General features: G+C 49.5%; 2 protein-coding genes and 3 non-coding genes across 5 annotated transcripts in view; all 5 read left to right on the forward strand.

Annotated features, from left to right (window-relative positions):
• Window positions 1-3974, forward strand: part of LOC135821032 (two pore channel protein 1-like) — a 25592-nt gene extending 21618 nt beyond the window's left edge. Inside the window, exons 27-28 of the mRNA XM_065334090.1 lie at window positions 833-924; window positions 1684-3974. Coding sequence (XP_065190162.1) covers window positions 833-924; window positions 1684-2781 — 1190 coding nt within the window. The 3' untranslated portion in view covers window positions 2782-3974. The remainder of the gene's footprint in view (window positions 1-832; window positions 925-1683) is intronic.
• A 947-nt stretch (window positions 3975-4921) lies between these two features.
• Window positions 4922-17500, forward strand: part of LOC135821033 (uncharacterized) — a gene marked incomplete at its 3' end in the record, with an annotated part of 24447 nt that continues 11868 nt past the window's right edge. The window contains 12 exon segments of the mRNA XM_065334091.1: window positions 4922-5945; window positions 6918-7138; window positions 7726-7817; window positions 9487-9700; window positions 10103-10388; window positions 11751-11967; window positions 13193-13369; window positions 14009-14163; window positions 14761-14908; window positions 15380-15490; window positions 16762-16953; window positions 17208-17366. Of these exon segments, the coding sequence (XP_065190163.1) occupies window positions 5200-5945; window positions 6918-7138; window positions 7726-7817; window positions 9487-9700; window positions 10103-10388; window positions 11751-11967; window positions 13193-13369; window positions 14009-14163; window positions 14761-14908; window positions 15380-15490; window positions 16762-16953; window positions 17208-17366 (2718 nt within the window).
• Window positions 8226-8307, forward strand: Trnal-aag (transfer RNA leucine (anticodon AAG)). Its single transcript has one exon. It is a non-coding gene; the product is annotated as a tRNA-Leu (tRNA).
• Window positions 8702-8783, forward strand: Trnal-aag (transfer RNA leucine (anticodon AAG)). Its single transcript has one exon. It is a non-coding gene; the product is annotated as a tRNA-Leu (tRNA).
• Window positions 10672-10743, forward strand: Trnap-ugg (transfer RNA proline (anticodon UGG)). The gene has a single exon. It is a non-coding gene; the product is annotated as a tRNA-Pro (tRNA).

Raw genomic sequence — 17500 nt, forward strand, 5'->3', positions numbered from 1 at the left:
GCACGGCATGAAAAGCCTACTGCCACTCAATACCCAGGGACGACCCTGACCAGAAGGCCAAGGCCGCCCCGTGGAGGAGGCCAACAAAGAGAAAACCAGGAGCTAACAAATCTGCTTCCTCTCCGCGAAAATTTTCACCACACACACACACACACACACACACACACACACACACACACACTTTATTATGGTGCTATTAGAGAGGTTCCGCATAACGTAATTACGTTAGTAAAAAACGTAGTCGACCTACGGAAAGTCTTACGTAAACTGCATGCGCATTTGTGTTCCGCCATACGGAGTTTTCAAATCACGTAGCTGCCCTTGGCAACTCCGAACGCGGCAGTGTACGACCAGATCGACCTGGGGGGAGAGAGTCATAAATTTTTACCCCAATCCACTTACGGACCAGCTACGTTATCAGAGCCCTATCTACGTACTCTACGTAGACAACTTTCCGTAAGTGGAGTGCAAACTCGCGAATTCACGGGTTTTTCCCGCCCACTAACGTAAAGTTGCTCAAGTTTACGTAGTGCGGAACCTCTCTATTATGGTACATGGATGCGGCTAATGGGGTTCTCGGCACTTGTGTCAGTGGTTGTGAGACTTATCTCCTCAACCTCACCACGTTAGGCACTGCATCCGCCGCTGGATTTATCGACTGTTAGCAGCCGTAGCGAACACAATAATTTGCTTTTTACTTTACTAAATTATGGTGCTGTTTTGTGTACGTGTGTATGGGTGCGTTCGTGTGTGTATGTCTGTGTATGTGCGCACATGCGTGTGTGCATGTGTGCATGTACATGCGGTATGACTGTGTATGTGTGTGGCGTAGAGGGTGACCTTAGTCTGGTGGAGATCTCACTATCCCAGGACGAGGTACAGGATCGACGTGATGCTACCTCGCTGAGTATCCTTGCAGACCCAGTAAGTACACAGACAGCTTCATCTACTGTACAACAGTTAATTTTAGCGGGTATGTTTAGCGTTTTCTGAATCTGGACCAATTCGCGATGAAATATTTTAGCAATCCGTTTAAAAAGAAGGATGACTAGTACTGTACTGTACATGCAAAATTTCAATTGGCGCTGCATAACTATAGTGAAAACACTCATTTCGCTGAAGTCGCTAAAATACCACCGTCACCGCTAAAATTAGCCGCTTTACAGTAGCTATCAACCAGTGAGAAGTGTAGTGAGATCACGAAAGCAGTATAAGTCCTTAGAGCATGTTTGATCCACACTATTTCTGGCGAAATGATATAATTATTTGTTGGTGTGTTTCGGTGGGAACTGCTTTTGCCACTGATGTCTCTGCTCTAAAACTGGATTGACCAATCAAACACACCCAGGCACCAATGCGCCCGTTGGTGTGCCCGTAGTTGTGTAATGCATACCATACATGTACTGCAGTACATGTATGACATCTGGGTTGATGCTGGGTTCTTCCTTTCAGGCTGATGATATGTTTTTTTCAGGCTGAGGACATGTTCGGTAAACGTGTAAGACATTATGCTACTCTGTGTCGATGGAAGTGTTATCGTTTGTGGAGATGTGGTGCTCTGGATAATTGCTGTGCTATGCTGGTACCTGTGTACGTGTGTGTGTGTGTGTGTGTGTGTGTGTGTGTGTGTGTGCACGTCTGTGTGTGCATGTATGTGTATGCGTATTTAATCCCCACTCCTAGACTGAAGTGAAGTTCAAAGGCCGACGTCGCCGCACCAAGGCCGACCTCAGTTTGATGATGTACCGCGACGAGATCAAGGAGTGGTGCCATCAAGCCGATACCAACCCCTCTGCTGACCTACTCTCACGCAATAGTGTCGTGAGCGATGAGCGTGATGGTCCTGCCAGTATGGAAACACTGGCCAGCGAGGATGCAGACTCTAGCTCAAGCAACGACGATGGAAAGCCAGTGATGCCGGTGGACGCTCGGCTTAACCATCCGTTTGCCACGCGCGACTCCGACCCGGTCGTCGTCCACCGCGATCGCCTCAGCGGCCAAGTGTCGCCGGTTCATCTGTCCCATTCGTCCGTGCACTACGATTCGACGTCAGCGATCGGCCCTGCTGGCATGTTTCCAGGCGCGCTAGGCTCAACCAGTACCAGCACCAACACTAGCAGCAGCGTCGGTGGTGGTAGTATGAGCAGGACTGCTTCACGACACAGCACTGGTGCTCTATTAACAGCAGGTGCATCATCGCGCCACATGCTCAAGTCTTCGGTGTCCATGACGTCACAGATGACCATGTCCAGTGCCGCCGGCGTAATGGACAAGGCAACGCACGACGCCGACGATTGGACAGCCTTTGCTACCAACCGCATGCAGAAGCAGTCCGTGGGCGGGGGCGGTGGAGGTGCGAGTGGTTTTGACGGGGGCAGTGGCGGCGTGCGTAAGTGCACGTCGGAATTGCCCTCGCCCTCGCACCCGGACAGCGGAGCGGGCACACCGCGGCGCACACTCCGACTCTCGCATTCGGTCAGCGAGATTAACTCCCCGGTCAACGCTGGCTTGCTGTCAGCCAACCTGTCCAACCTGTCGTCGTCAGTTGTACACGCAGCACGTGGACAGCACCAGCACCAGGTAGTTCATCCCAGCAGCACGAACAGCACGAGCAGCAGTAGAACAGGAGGAGGTATAACTGGACTCGGCCACTCTAGCAGCACAGCATCGTCGTTACCAGGATCTACGCATCACCTGCCTCGCTCTCGTCCATCCTCCACTGCTCACCTGCCGCCGGTCGGATCCAGTGAGAGCGATGATGTACACCTCATTATGCCCTAGGCCATCATCACATCCATTCCATTACATCATCATCGTCTGGAGATTGGTGATTACATCATCGTCCGGAGATTGGTGATTACATCATCAACCGGATATTGATGATTACGTTATCATCCAGATGTTGACGATTACATCATCCAGAGGTTGACGATTACATCATCGTGTTCGGAGATTGATGATTACATCATCCAGATATGAAACGGTGGTGTAGTCTGTGACGCATGGACTCTGTTAGTGAGGGTACGGCCTCTGCGTTGGCCCAGCTACTTTGGATAAACTTGAGTAGGTCTGTAGTGGTAGCAGGTGCATGCTACGACAGTGCACTGGATCTGTATGTTTTTGACTCTTGAGCAGTATTTAGTCTGGTAAAGGTGTACGGCAACTGAACACTCTGAGTGATCAACGGTGACTATACATTCTACGATGTCATTGTCTTTACTGTTGATGTGTTGTTCCCAATACATCCCCATGTTCTGCGTCGTCCCAATCTATACTTGGAAGTATAGTTTGGACAACATCAGTATGACGTCATGACGTCTTTCTCCCGCCATTGCAATTGCATTTTGGAGATGGAGCGAAACTTCCCATTACTTTCCTCTCGGTACAGTTCTTCACTTGCAACTGGCTATTTGCCAGTGAAAGGCGGACTTGTGCCCTAGTCTAACAATACTAACTTAAACCTGGACATGAAAAAAATTAATCTCTCTATCTATTACCTTTTTATCTATTTTTAAGAACAAATCTCCGCACGAGAGAGCTCTATTTATTCTCACTTGACTTACATGGGTTCTTCCATCTTGCTCATGTCTGCCCATTGCTGGCTGGCTCGCCATTTTGCTGGTCCCCTCCTTCGGCTGACGATGGCCGACTTTTAGATTTGATTTTAGAAATTTCCCGTCGCGGTGCCGCTCACAAGTTTTTGTCTGGCACACAGATACCTAGCCATAATACTAGAGAGAGAGAGAGGGAGAGTTTTCCATTGCTGCACAGCTATTCTAGCCAGTTATTGTAGGAAATGTTAGAAGTTAGTTAATTTTAAAGGAAGAGTTTTTTTGATTCTGGGCCTGGTGCCAGGGATCTTTGAATCTGAGATGATTAACCCTAACGACTTCATGCTGTTCTGCATGTGTCAAAGTATTATTGTTTGGAGAGTCGACTGTGCTGCTCTGGCCATTTGCTGTTCTGCGCTGTTATCTGGTGGGTGTTTGTGCACATGCATGTGTGGGGGGGGGGGGAGGGGTGCCTGCGTGTGTGTTCGTGTGCATGCGTGTGTTCATGTGTATGAGAGTATTGACATGGGGCATTTGAGTGTTGCGCGTGGCAACAGTGTTGTGACAGCTTTGTTTGCAACGTATTTGCTGCAGAGCTCTCATTGCCTGAATATCCTTTTCTCTACTACTCGCCCCCTGGCCAAACCGTGGACGGATACACGTTCTTCTTGTGCGTTGTGTTCCTGGTTGAAACCGATCCCTTTAGCTTGTCAGTGTCCGCAGTGACTCACCACCATAGTTTATGGTCTGTGTGTGTGTGCTGATAGAATTTCTATCTCTCTCCCTCTGAGTGGCTTGGTTTGCATCAGTAGTACAATACCTGGTATTGTACTACTCCCTGGTTTGCATTGCCACCCCAAGACAGTGACTGCCGCTGCTTGCGTAATACAAGAGGTACGCTGTACTTCACGTGTGTACCGGTGTGTGTGTGTGTGTGTGTGTGTGTGTGTGTGTGTGTGTGTGTGTGTGTGTGTGTGCACAGGCATGTGCCGTGAACATCTTTCAGCTGGTACAGAGCCGCAGGGAGTCATAATATGCACAGGGCAACAACCACTGAGCACGGCAGCAGCTACATCATTGAAGTCATTGTACATGACACTGAGTCAGGTCAAACGCATCTCACACTCATCGCACTCACCCGGTCTCACATCAGTGCACAATTGTTTTTTTCCCCTGCACAATGCACAGCCATATCTGTGAAGATTGACTGAAGTAGGGTTTTCACGACTCCAGTCTCCAACTCCATGCACGTCATGCCCATGATTGGCATGAACAGCTAGCAGCAGCATCATCGTGCGCGCGTGATCACCAATCACGACCACGACTCAGGACTCGGACTTGTGCTAGTTGTAGACGTCTGGTCTTGAAGAAGGACATCAGAATTTTTGTTTCCACTGTTACCTGGTTACGTACAGCTGAGCTCTCAGCTAGCTTCACTTCATGCAGCTGCTATTTCAAAAAGAGGTGGTTTTGCAGTCAGTCACCGATGAAAGCATCTCCAAGAGGAAAGGAAAGCCGCTCCGTGCGCTAGGGGAGGAGTAAGGAGGACTTGGGTGTGTATGCTGCGAATGGCGAGCAATGCGGTGAGGTCAGGACTTCAACTCTTCATTGAACCAAACAAAAAATAAATTATCTTCACCGAGAAGGGATGATGCTGTCGCTGAGAAACACGTTGCTGGTGCTCGCAGTGTGTTTTCTGATGGCTGACTGGGATTTGTCCGGCGGTAGTCCGCAGAATGAGAACGGTAACCTGGACACTTGTTCTGGAATAGCGTACATGGTTAGCGTGTCCTCACGCAGTGTTGCTGCTGTGGACGAAGCGGACGTGTGCACACCTTTCGCAGCGAACAGTTCGCATCAAGCGCTGACGGTCGAGGAGAAAGAGGACGCCCTGCAGTCCGGTGTTGTGGCAAGTTGCTGGCGTGCCGCTGAGCGACCGTGTGCTTCGTTGGGGTTCGCTCTGAGCGCAATTCGCTCGTTCCTGGAAGGAGCGGACGATAGCGATGCTCTGAGCGCGCTAGCGGATTCGAATGCCCTAGTGAAAAACAGCACAATCGTTGTTCGACTGGATAGTGGCTTGTATTCCAGTCTTGAGTTCCAAGATAGTGGGCTTCGGCAACTGAGCGGCAATGCTTCGGTGGTGTTGATGCGGATGAACTACACCAAGGCTGAGACGGCAGCAACCAGAGCCGGCAGAGGCAATATCACGGCGTCAAACTCTCCGGTGCTGCATTGCCAAGGCGCAACGGCAACCGGCTCGGCTTTTTCCTTGCTGCAGTTGGATGCGGGCGCTCGCGTGGCATTGCTGGGTATTGTGCTGGAGGGTTGCCATACACACATGGCCTTGCTGTTGGTGGTGAACAGCAGTGTGGAGCTAAGTGACTGCACAGTGAGGTGAGATAGATCACCCGGGGCTATATGTGTGTGTGTGTATGTGTGTGTGTGTGTATGTGTGTGTGTGTGTGTGTGTGTGTGTGTGTGTGTGTGTGTGTGTGTGTGTGTGTGTGTGGCGTGTGCGTGTATGCATGTGTGTGCGCACGTCTGTACATGCGTGCATGTGTATGCATACACATCGGTATGAGTGTGCGTTGAGGTACACTGCACGGTGTGCACGCATGCTGAAAAGCTGGTAAAAGTCCTCTCTAGATCCGCGTCAAACAAATTCATTGAACATCATCCTTCTCCCCCCCCCCCCCCACACCCATTTATGGTTCGCCAGGGCAATTTCTCTATTCTTTAAGCACATGACTGACTATATGAATATGTTTGTACATATTAATTAAGGGTATGTATGACCTACCCTACTTTTGACAACCTAGTTGAACCTACCCAGCAGCCTAAGTGTGAATGTGATTGTTTCATCTCGTTAGTCATGTCCACTGGCTATCTACTGTTGTCGCAACGCACCACACGCAACGTGCTGGGTGTCTTCACGCTTGCATCTTTTTGTCATTCATTCTATGTGCATGGGGCCACACATTTCACCATGTTGTTTGTAGCTTCTTTGCCGTGTTGTTTCTATCACCTCTTTGCTGCATAAAAATCGCTATGATTCCTCCAGTTTCTTTTTGCTTGCATTTCCACCAGTGATGAGAACAGACAGTACCCTTGGAAAAGTTTCAGAAATGTTGTTTTGTGAGCAGCCTGCGGCTAGTTCTTTTCTTCAGCCTAAACATCTTGAATTGGAGGTTTTCGAAATTTTTCCAAAACGGTTTTGTGCTCACCGGCGTTGTTTTAAAATGATTCTCATTGTACAGTGCTTCGTTGCAGCTAGTAGTAGAGTGTGACTCATTGTACAGTGCTTCGTTGCAGCTAGTAGTAGAGTGTTTGCTTGTTCTTGTTTCAAATTTGTTGGTGTGCATACAGACACAACCAGGGTCAAATCTTGGCCGCCCTCAACTCTCATGTCCGAATCTCCAGAACTGTTTTCATTGAGAATCGAGTGTCACTCTCTCATGTGGCGAGCAATTTCTCCAACGGCGAGGTTGTGTCGGTCTTTGGCGGCCACCGCTGGAAGTCGGGGACTCTCTTTTTGCAGTATAACCACTCAGCTGGTGCCGCGGCCACGACTGGAACTGAGCAGACAGGTATGATATGCGCCACTGCTATTGCTAGTGCTGTTGCTGTTGCTACTTGAAGCAGGTGTGCCATTCCCGTTGCTACCCGGCCCACACTGCTGCCACTGCGGCTTCTGATGCCAGTCTAGTACCGTTGGATGGTTGCTGCTGCTAAAACGTATTGTATTGAACACACAACCCAATGATGATAATTATATGAATGCAGGCAGAGCAAAAAATTCAAAAAAGAGAACAGAATCATTGGTTAAAAACGATGTGCATACCACAGCTGCTAGTGCCACTGCTGCTGCTGTTACTCATGTTGCTGCTGCTGCCGCCGCATCATTGTCGTCATCGTCATTGCTGTTATTGCTGTTGTTAGCGATGGTGATGGCTATGCCATTGTAATTACTGGTTCTCCAGTTTGCCACCAGGCTGGGAAGGGGTTTCAGTGATGGTTTGGTTGAGCGGTAGGCATGTCACTTTGTATGACTGAGATGAGCTGCAGTGTTGGTGCTGGTGGTACTTGTTGATCATGCAATGCAACATCATGGTGTTGGTCTCTCAGTCTCATGTCCGGATAATCGTGCATTGGTTGATGTGATCCGACTGTTCAGCCACTCCGCTGGTGTATCGCAGCGCATCGATAACTGACTCATGGTTTGAAGGCAGTGGATGCAACCAGTCCTCTATCACTTCAAAAGAACAAGTAAGTCAGCGTCCAACTAGTCCAGCCTGATCGGGCACACTAAGATATCGATGCATTGAAACTGCAATACCCTGGTCATAGCTTACATTTTCTCATTTACAGCCCCGGGCCATTGACAAACAATTGGGTTGCGGGCTCTTCAACGTGGTTTACGCCAAATTCAAGTCAAAACCCCGTTTGTAAAGTGGTTGGAAATGGGTTTTGGATCAATACTTTGTACATTTACTAAAGCTAAACCCGGCCAAATTTGCGAACCCGGCCGAAGTTACCTTACATGTTTCTTCACAAGCCCTCCCCCTTTCACCTTTGCGAGTAGTGGCAGCAACTCATGCCGGTATGTGTTATTGTAGTGCTCATTTAAATTACCTATGGGATACCAATTAAGTTAATCCATAATGCACTGTGAATGGTAGCGTGGCCGAGTGGTCTAAGGCGCTGGATTAAGGCTCCAGTCTCTTCGGAGGCGTGGGTTCGAATCCCACCGCTGCCAGAATTCATTTTTTTGCTTTTCAAATCACTTTCTATCTCAAAAAGTATTCTTTCTAGACCAAAGAGTGGTATATTTGATAACATTTAATAACGATAGAAATTTTTTACGATACTTCTCCAGACGTTTCGTTGTTCTGAACAACATCGTCAGTGGATAAAGAATGATTTCTTTATCCACTGACGATGTTGTTCAGAACAACGAAACGTCTGGAGAAGTATCGTAAAAAATTTCTATCGTTATTAAATGTTATCAAATATACCACTCTTTGGTCTAGAAAGAATACTTTTTGATATTACAATGAGAGTGAATAATCAACGGCTTGTCCACCAACTCTTTCACTTTCTATCCTTCAATTTCTTTTTTTCAAAGGACACCAGCAGGTTAAACTGTCACAGGTAGCGTGGCCGAGTGGTCTAAGGCGCTGGATTAAGGCTCCAGTCTCTCCGGAGGCGTGGGTTCGAATCCCACCGCTGCCAGTGTTTCCATTTTTGTCGTTACTTTCATGCACTCCCTTTTGTCTGTTCTGTGTGTGTGTCGAGTACGCGGCAGCTCTGCTCTCCGAGTTGTATACTGTAAAACCGGAAAATTTCGGTACAGGTAATTTTTACCTAAAATAAAACCCGACCTAAAATGCAACCATGCCATGCATGCCACACAGTGTGCGAAATGCATTTTTGGATCTGGAAGACTGGTTTACCGAAATTGTCGCGCTACCGAACCGTTGATTTTGGGAAATACAGAAAATATTACGCCACCAAAAATTCTCGTTTTCTACAGTAACCCCAGAGTGTGCAACTCCAGCTATAGGGTCTGCGGCGGCAGAACTTCACATCACGTGAGAAACTCAGAGTCCTACTCATTATCTGCACCCTGTGCATGATAGATAGAGGGTTATACGCAACCCAGCTTTGGGTTCAACTCTCTTGTGATCACTTTGTACTGTTTGCCAGCGTAACCTTTTGAACCATGTCGCGTGATGTGAAGTTCTGCCGTCGCAGCACTGCATAGAGGTTGTGCAGGCAGTTGCATACTCTTGGGGTTATGTACTCTTGGTGTTGTGCACGGCACTGCGTCGTGAAGTGCTGCTCAAGCAGACCGACTTTGAATCTCTCGAGTGTGCGAAACGAGGGAAGCAGAGTTTGATTTCCTGTCTGTCTTCCTTTGTCACGTTTCCTGCAGCTTGTGACCGGGTTTCTAGATGGGGCTGCGATGGGTGTGTTGCTCGAAGGTACGATGGCGGACATCAGCGTGGTGAACACGGTGTTTACAGGCAATGCAGTGTGCGGCAGAGGCGGTGGCATATTCTGCGACATTGCCGAAAGTGGCGGCCTGAATCACGTCAACATCACAAACTGCACTTTCTCGGATAACGTCTCCAACGAGGAGGGCGCCGGTAGGTGACCGTGTGTGTGTGTGTGTGTGTGTGCATGCTTGCGCTACATACACGAGTGTGTTTGAACTGTATGGAATTGCATGCATGGATGACATGGCACTTGGCGTCCGTTCTGTTTCAGCGAGGTTTTACGTTAGCGCTGAGAAGCACAGAGACAACCCTGAACAGCTAAAAATGTGCCACAGAATGCACTGGTACCAGTATTTTATTCTAAGAACTAGAACATTGTATGTGTGTGTGTGTGTGTGTGTGTGTGTGTGTGTGTGTGTGCGTGCGTGTGTGTGTGTGCGTGTGTGTGTGTGCGTGCATGTGCGTGCGTGTGTGTGTATGTGTGTGCACGCGCGCGTGTGTGTGTGTATATGTGTGCCTGCACGTGTACCCGCACTCTGTGACTCTGTGTAGGTCTGTCGATCAAGGTGGTGTCCACCACGTACAACAACACAATCCTGGTGACGGACTGCAGCTTTCTCAACAACTGGGCAATGAGTGCGGCTGGTGTGGACGTCCTCTTTGACCCTATATGGATTAGGCCTGGCGTAACACCGGGGCCAGAGTTTGGAAAGCAGTACATCAGGTTTCTCCGCTGCACGCTGACCGGCAACCAGGCGTTTGCCGGTGCACCGTCGTTCCGTGTCCGCGGTCATTACAGTCTGCATCACTATGCACAGCGCATCATAGTGCAAGACTGGTACGTACTCTCAGTAACTACTGTGAAACCGGAAAGTCTAACGAGTCACAAAGTCTAACGTTTTAACTTTTAACGGCCATTTTTTCCGTTATTTGAAGAAACGTTATCGCGAACCCGGTTTGAGATGTCTGTGTAAAGATCCGCGTACAGATGGGTGGCCACGTGCCAGCAGATATCAGTCGGCAGTGTGATATCCTGCTATCCATTTTCAACTCTGGCATTGTTCTAGCAGACATGGTGACTATTGCTGTGGTATGAGATCTGCATGCAGTCACCCTGTGCAGGCCTGTTGGTCTAGGGGTATGATTCTCGCTTTGGGTGCGAGAGGTCCCGGGTTCAAATCCCGGACAGGCCCAAATTTTTTCTTCTGTGAAATGTCCAGATTGCTTCTTTTTTTGGGAAATGTCACATGAAATTGTCCTTGTACATGTTCATGTAGATTATGATCCCAGCTATTATCTCGAATAACAATGGTTTTATGACGTAGGGGTATGATTCTCGCTTTGGGTGTCATAGGTCCCGTAGTTTCAAATCCCAGACTCACCCAACCTTTTTTTTATTCCACAGGCACATCTTTTCGGCCATTTCCCCCGGGTCATGATCACATGCGCCCTAAATGGAGGGGTGAAAGTCCCCCCCCCCCGACCAGTATCATGTGATGGTAGTATAGTGTCACAAGCCCCAGAGTACGCGTGTGTAGTGAACTTGATGGTTTTTGAGTTCTTTATGCTCACGATGGCACCATCGCCAATAAGAGATTAGCAGTTGCTGCTGTTTTGTCCTTCTCAAAGTTTTTTGTTTTGTTTTTATAGAGGGTGGTAGCGTTCCTACGGATGTGTGTTTTTATAGAGGGTGGCAGCGTTCCTACGGATGTGCAAAACTCGGCCCCCAGCCGTGTCTCACGCGAACCGTGATTTTTTTACAATTTCGAGATGTCTGCTGACATGCTGCATTCCACATCATCACTCGCACAGTCATATGTTAGAAATAGGGAATCCTTCCACCCCCCTCCCCTTCCCCCCCTTCCCCCTTCCCCCCTTCCCCTTCCCCCTGTTGACCCCCCCTTCCCCCTGTTGGATAACGGATACTTATTACGAATATGTCACCGGGATTGGTACAAGGGAGTAAAAGCTAAAGAATGCGGCAGTTGCCTGAAAAGGAGGGGATCTAAGGAGTGGGGAGGGGTAGGGGAGGCAGGGAGACCTACTGAGGCCCGTGTATATACTAACTAGTCTTTATACTGAATAGTTCACAGTTGTTATCTTCAGCAATGGAAGTCCCCAAACAAATAGTTACAACCCTGTTGTTGTCTTAATGTTTCACCTATTCACGGGACACCTTGGTACTTTTGGCTGTGTACAGTACGTTTGAACAAGCCGTCTCGACCGCTAATGATTACGCTGCTTCATTCCTGGCCGTGCAAGCCAACGTTGAGTTCTACGGCATCAATCACTTCACCAACAACAATGTGACGGCGGTGATGTTTGAGACAGCCAATATGTATGTTGGTGGCAAGATTGTGTTCACTGGCAATCGCGGCCAGCAAGGTGGTGGTTTGAGAATACGCATGGTTAGCCAGGTGAGTGTTGGGGGCCGGGGGCAGTACGACAGAGACACGGTCCACACAGTCAGGATTGCCTGTTCTGGGTATTGGATACCTTATCTAAGGTCCGGATCGCCCTGCCATAGGTCAGGTTCTCCCTGCAGTGATCTAAGTTTTCCCTGCCTTGGACTGGGATGTCCCTGCCATGAGCCAGGCTCTCCTTGCTATTGACTACTGTAAAACCGGAAAGTCTAACGAGTCACAAAGACTAGCGTTTTAACGGCCAATTTTTCGTTCTTTGAAGAAATGTCACCGCGAATCCGGTTTGAGATGTCTGTGTAAAGATGTGCGTACAGATGGGTGGCCAGGTAGCCATTGTTAAACTTTCTGCACGTTATCATGCCAAAATTACAAAAAAAGGCTAAACTTTACGGTTCTACAGCATCATAACAGAGCGAGCCAACGAAAGGATACGCATGCGTGTGTGCCTGTGAGTGTGTACGGATGACGTATGCATACATGTCATGAAGTAGACTCACATTCATAGCTACAATCAAGAGTGGAAATATTACTACGCCAAACGGAACATGTGCAACATGTTACACTTCAAGTAGGCTCTCCCTGCTATGGGCTAGGTTCTTCCCTGCTATGGGCTAGGTTCTTCCCTGCTATGGGCTAGGCTCTTCCCTGCTATGGGCTAGGTTCTTCCCTGCTATGGGCTAGGTTCTTCCCTGCTATGGGCTAGGTTCTTCCCTGCTATGGGCTAGGTTCTTCCCTGCTATGGGCTAGGTTCTTCCCTGCTATGGGCTAGGCTCTTCCCTGCTATGGGCTAGGCTCTTCCCTGCTATGGGCTAGGTTCTTCCCTGCTATGGGCTAGGCTCTTCCCGTCTTTGAGTTGTCTTACATGTACTTTGTCCTCAGCAGGCCTAGCAGCACTTACTCTACGCGGCTTGGTCTGCATGCATCCTGCTCTTGAGGATGAGAAACACCCTTCACTTCACTTGCATCTAGCTCACTTTGCACCGTGAGGCTGGCTTTACCTGCTCTGTGACTGGCTTTACCTGTGAAGCGATTGCCTTCCATGGCCTGGGTCGGCCTCAGCCACCTCAATTATGGCTTAGCCTGTTCCACCTGCCCCAGTTATGGCTTTGCCTGTCCCAACTTCTGCAGATAAAGGCTCTACTGGTTGAAGCCTGTGAAGCCTGTGACCATACTTTGGCTTTACGTGTGTTTTTGCTGTTACTCCCTGTGTGACTTGCAGGTATTCATGGTAGAGGGTTCAGAGCTGGAGTTCTACAAGAACCATGCACACATCTCAGGCGGTGGCATTTACTGGGAAGGGCCACCGGCTGCCACGCGAAGGGCTTGGTTCCGCTACAACCCGGACTGCATGTTTGCATATGCCAGCGACCGGCAGGCCTTTCCTCGCAACTGGAAGGTACAATTTGATGTTTGTGCATGCGTGTGTATGTGGGGGGGGGGGGAGGGGTGTGTGTGTGTGTGTGTGTTTGGTTGTGTGTGGGTGTTTGTGGGTGTTTGTGTGGGTGGGTGTGTGTGTACGAGAGAGAGAGAGAGAGAGAGAGAGAGAGAGAGAGAGAGAGCTTGCATTCACATAATGCGTATGTACTTGTGTTGCAAAAGAAGCAGCCACGAGCGGGATTCAAACTCAGCACCCCTGTCTTTCCGGGACACGTCGACAGTGCCCTACCGATTAGGTTACCGGGGATCACGCACACCCGTGGCTCCTTCTTGCTACGCTTGCATGCACATACACATGCGTGTTATTGTCGTGCAGTGGACAGGCAGTACTGACAGGTCTGGCAAACCCTTACCAACTGTTTCAGTACCGGCAGCCGGTATGTTTCTGAATTGAAATGTGCACTTAAAAAGGGCTATATGCAAGAACCCCCTTTCAGAGAATGTTGATACACACCGGTCTGATGGTCTTTGAGGGCTTAAGGGTGAAGTCACTGCTTGCCAGCGCAGCCAAACCTGTAACACGGAAGACCTGGATTGTATCCATATCCGCATGCATGAGTGGATTGGACTATTTCTCTCCGATTTCCCTCTATTGCAGTTTAATGTCTCGTTTGTCGAGAATTCAGCCGGTAAATCCGGCGGTGGAGGAGCTGTCTACGCTACCAGCCTGAGTCTGTGCAGCTGGACAGGCTATGATACTGCTCCATATCATGATATACACAGTGCACTGCAGTGGAGCTTCATGCATTACAGGTATGTAAGGGTTGGTTCACTTTAAGGTTGTGCGGTTGCTCTATGCTCCACTATGCCATAGCGGACATTGTTGTATCTCTCTGCTCCACTATGCCATACACACACATTGCTGTATCGCTCTGCTCCACTGTGCCAGACACACGTTGCTGTATCGGTGGGCTACACTTCTCCACAGGACACTGCACTGTTGGCTAACTACTACCTCAGTGTGTCTTTGACCCTCATACAATGTGTGTATGTGTGTGTGTCCGCTGAATAGTGGCGGTCAATTCTTCAGCCTTGCAAGCTGTTGAATGGTGCAATCCCAGCACAAGTTGCTATGGCTTCTGCTGTAGCATCGCTATCATCGCCTCTGGCGATGGGCATCAAATGGTCAATGGTCAATGGTCAATGGTCAATGGTCAATGGTCAATGGTCAATGGTCAATGGTGTGTGTGTCTGTTTACTAGTCTCCTTGATGTTTGTGAATCCAACTTCCTGTCCCTCCATCCAACCACCTTTCTTTGTCTGTCTCTCTGCCTGTTTTGTCTGTCTCTCTGCCTGTCCGTCCATTCGTCCATCCGTCTGTTCATCCGTCGACCCGTCTGTATATATCAGAGGTAACTATGTTCTGGCTGGCAGTGGAGATCGGAGAGCTCAGAATGACATCAGCACGGTGGCGTACAGTATAACTGCTGCACACAGCACTGCCACTGCACACAGCACAGCTACACAGGCTGCTGGTGCAGGCAGTGCTGCTAAGAATGTAAGTGTGTGGACTTGCTGCTGCTGCTGCTGGGAAAACCTGCACACTGAGCTGATGCTCACTATGCCTACCCGGTTGAGATGTTCATTGCCCAGCTTTTTGCTGTGTGTGTGGGGGGGGGGGGGAGGGGGGGGGGGGGGTTGCATACTTGCCACAAGTGTGTGTGTGTGTGTATCAGAGCAGAGGACACACGGGGGGGGGGGGGTGTATGGGAGAGGCGGTGGGGAAGAGAGGGTGGGGAAGAGAGGGTGGAGGGGGGGGGGGAGAGAGAGGGAGAGGGAAGAGGGGAGAGAGAGGGAGAGGGAAGAGAGAGTTGCATGCTTGCCATGCGCGTGAGTAAATGTGCTTGGTGATGTGATTTTCCACCTGAGACAAGTATACTATCATTTGCAGTGATCAATTATTCTATGCCTGTGTCACAGTGTGTACAACCTGTGTGTGTGTATGTGTGTACAACCTGTGTGTGTGCAGACTGTGAGTGTACCACGTTTACCTCCTGGAGAGTTCTTCCCACTCAACGTGTTTGCATTGGATGAGCTGGGACAGCGTGTGGCTTCCATGGTCTATATGAGACCCAACACTGTAAGAAGTAGTGCTGCATTGTGTGTGTGCTGTGTGTGGTGTGTGTGTGTGTGCTGTGTGTGTGTGTGTGTGTGTGTGCTGTGTGCTGTGTGTGGTGTGTGTGTGTGTGCTGTGTGTGGTGTGTGTGTGTGTGCTGTGTGTGTGTGTGTGTGTGTGTGTGTGTGTGTGCTGTGTGTGTGTGTGTGTGTGTGCTGTGTGCTGTGTGTGGTGTGTGTGTGTGCTGTGTGTGTGTGTGTGTGTGTGTGTGTGTGTGTGTGTGTGTGTGTGCTGTGTGTGGTGTGTGTGTGTGTGCTGTGTGTGTGTGTGTGTGCTGTGTGCTGTGTGTGCTGTGTGTGCTGTGTGTGCTGTGTGTGCTGTGTGTGCTGTGTGTGCTGTGTGTGCTGTGTGTGCTGTGTGTGCTGTGTGTGCTGTGTGTGCTGTGTGTGCTGTGTGTGCTGTGTGTGCTGTGTGTGCTGTGTGTGTGTGGTGTGTGTGTGTGTGCTGTGTGTGCTGTGTGTGCTGTGTGTGCTGTGTGTGCTGTGTGCTGTGTGTGCTGTGTGTGCCGTGTGTGCTGTGTGCTGTGTGTGTGTGTGTGTGCTGTGTGTGTGTGTGCTGTGTGTGCTGTGTGTGCTGTGTGTGCTGTGTGTGTGCTGTGTGTGCTGTGTGTGCTGTGTGTGGTGTGTGTGTGTGTGTGTGTGTGTGTGTGTGTGTGCTGTGTGTGCTGTGTGTGCTGTGTGTGCTGTGTGTGCTGTGTGTGCTGTGTGTGCTGTGTGTGCTGTGTGTGCTGTGTGTGCTGTGTGTGCTGTGTGTGTGTGTGTGTGTGTGCTGTGTGTGCTGTGTGTGCTGTGTGTGCTGTGTGTGCTGTGTGTGCCGTGTGTGCTGTGTGTGCTGTGTGTGCTGTGTGTGTGTGTGTGTGTGTGTGTGTGTGTGTGTGTGTGTGTGTGTGTGTGTGTGTGTGTGTGTGCGCGCGCTGGTCTTTCCTGGGCCAGGCAGAGCTGGGTTGGACCGGGCTGTGTGGTTGAGGTGCCGTGCCCTAGGTGAATGGATCCATGTGCTTTGTTTCTGTATGTGTGAGGAGCATTCTTTGCGGGTAAACACTAAGCGGGACTGTGTATTTCTGTGCGTGTGTGTGTGTGTGTGTGTGTGTGTGTGTGTGTGCGTGTGTGTGTTGCAGGTTGTGAGGTTTCTGATGTGTTTTCTGTGTGTGCACATTTACCAACTCCCCCGTATCTACTCCAAGCTTTTGTCCTCCTTGTCCTGTATTTCGGTTTGTCGTGTCTCTTTCCTGGTAGAGCCAAGTCTTCCTCCCGGTCGACGCCTTCTTCACGGAATTCTACTTCAACACAACAGAAGACCCAGATAACGATGGGGATGCAGACTTGGATGAGAGAGAGGACGATTTCCGATACGTCTTTCGTCCCAATACCTCCACGCCAGCGAGCATCAACTTCTCCTTCACTCTGCGGGATAACAGTGTTTTTCAGGTATATAATTATTGCAGGATTGTGGCAAGTTTGAAATAATTGAACAGGGGTAATTGGGTTAGCTTGTGCATACATGCAGTTGTGCAAATGTGCATCACTGCACACATGGAGTAAACCGTGGTAATGTACGTCTATGTATGTGTGTTTGGTGTGTGTGTGTGTTTGAAGTGTGTGTTTGGTGTGTGTGTGCTTGTGTGTATGTGTTTATATCACGGCATGTGTATGTGTATGTGTATGTATATCATACGCGGCAGGCTAGTAACCATCATGTATTGGTGATAGAGGACACCGGTTGCCCGGTCGGCTTCACGCTGCAGTGCCATCGCCGTCGCTGTTCATGCGTCTGTGCCAGTACGGACAGCAATATTGATGGTCTGGTGCGCTGTGCTGGTGATCAGGTGTTTGCACTGGTGGTAAGTACCGCACTATGTCTATAGCATGACTGGCTTGAAGTACTGTTCTGTCAGAGGAATTCCACCTCGTGTATAAAGTAGCACTGCGCGCAAGTGTAACAGGTGTATTTATAATATTTTGACTCTGTACGCGC

The sequence above is a fragment of the Sycon ciliatum genome, chromosome 7 (genome assembly GCF_964019385.1).
Source record: "Sycon ciliatum chromosome 7, ocSycCili1.1, whole genome shotgun sequence".
Classification (NCBI taxonomy): domain Eukaryota; kingdom Metazoa; phylum Porifera; class Calcarea; order Leucosolenida; family Sycettidae; genus Sycon; species Sycon ciliatum.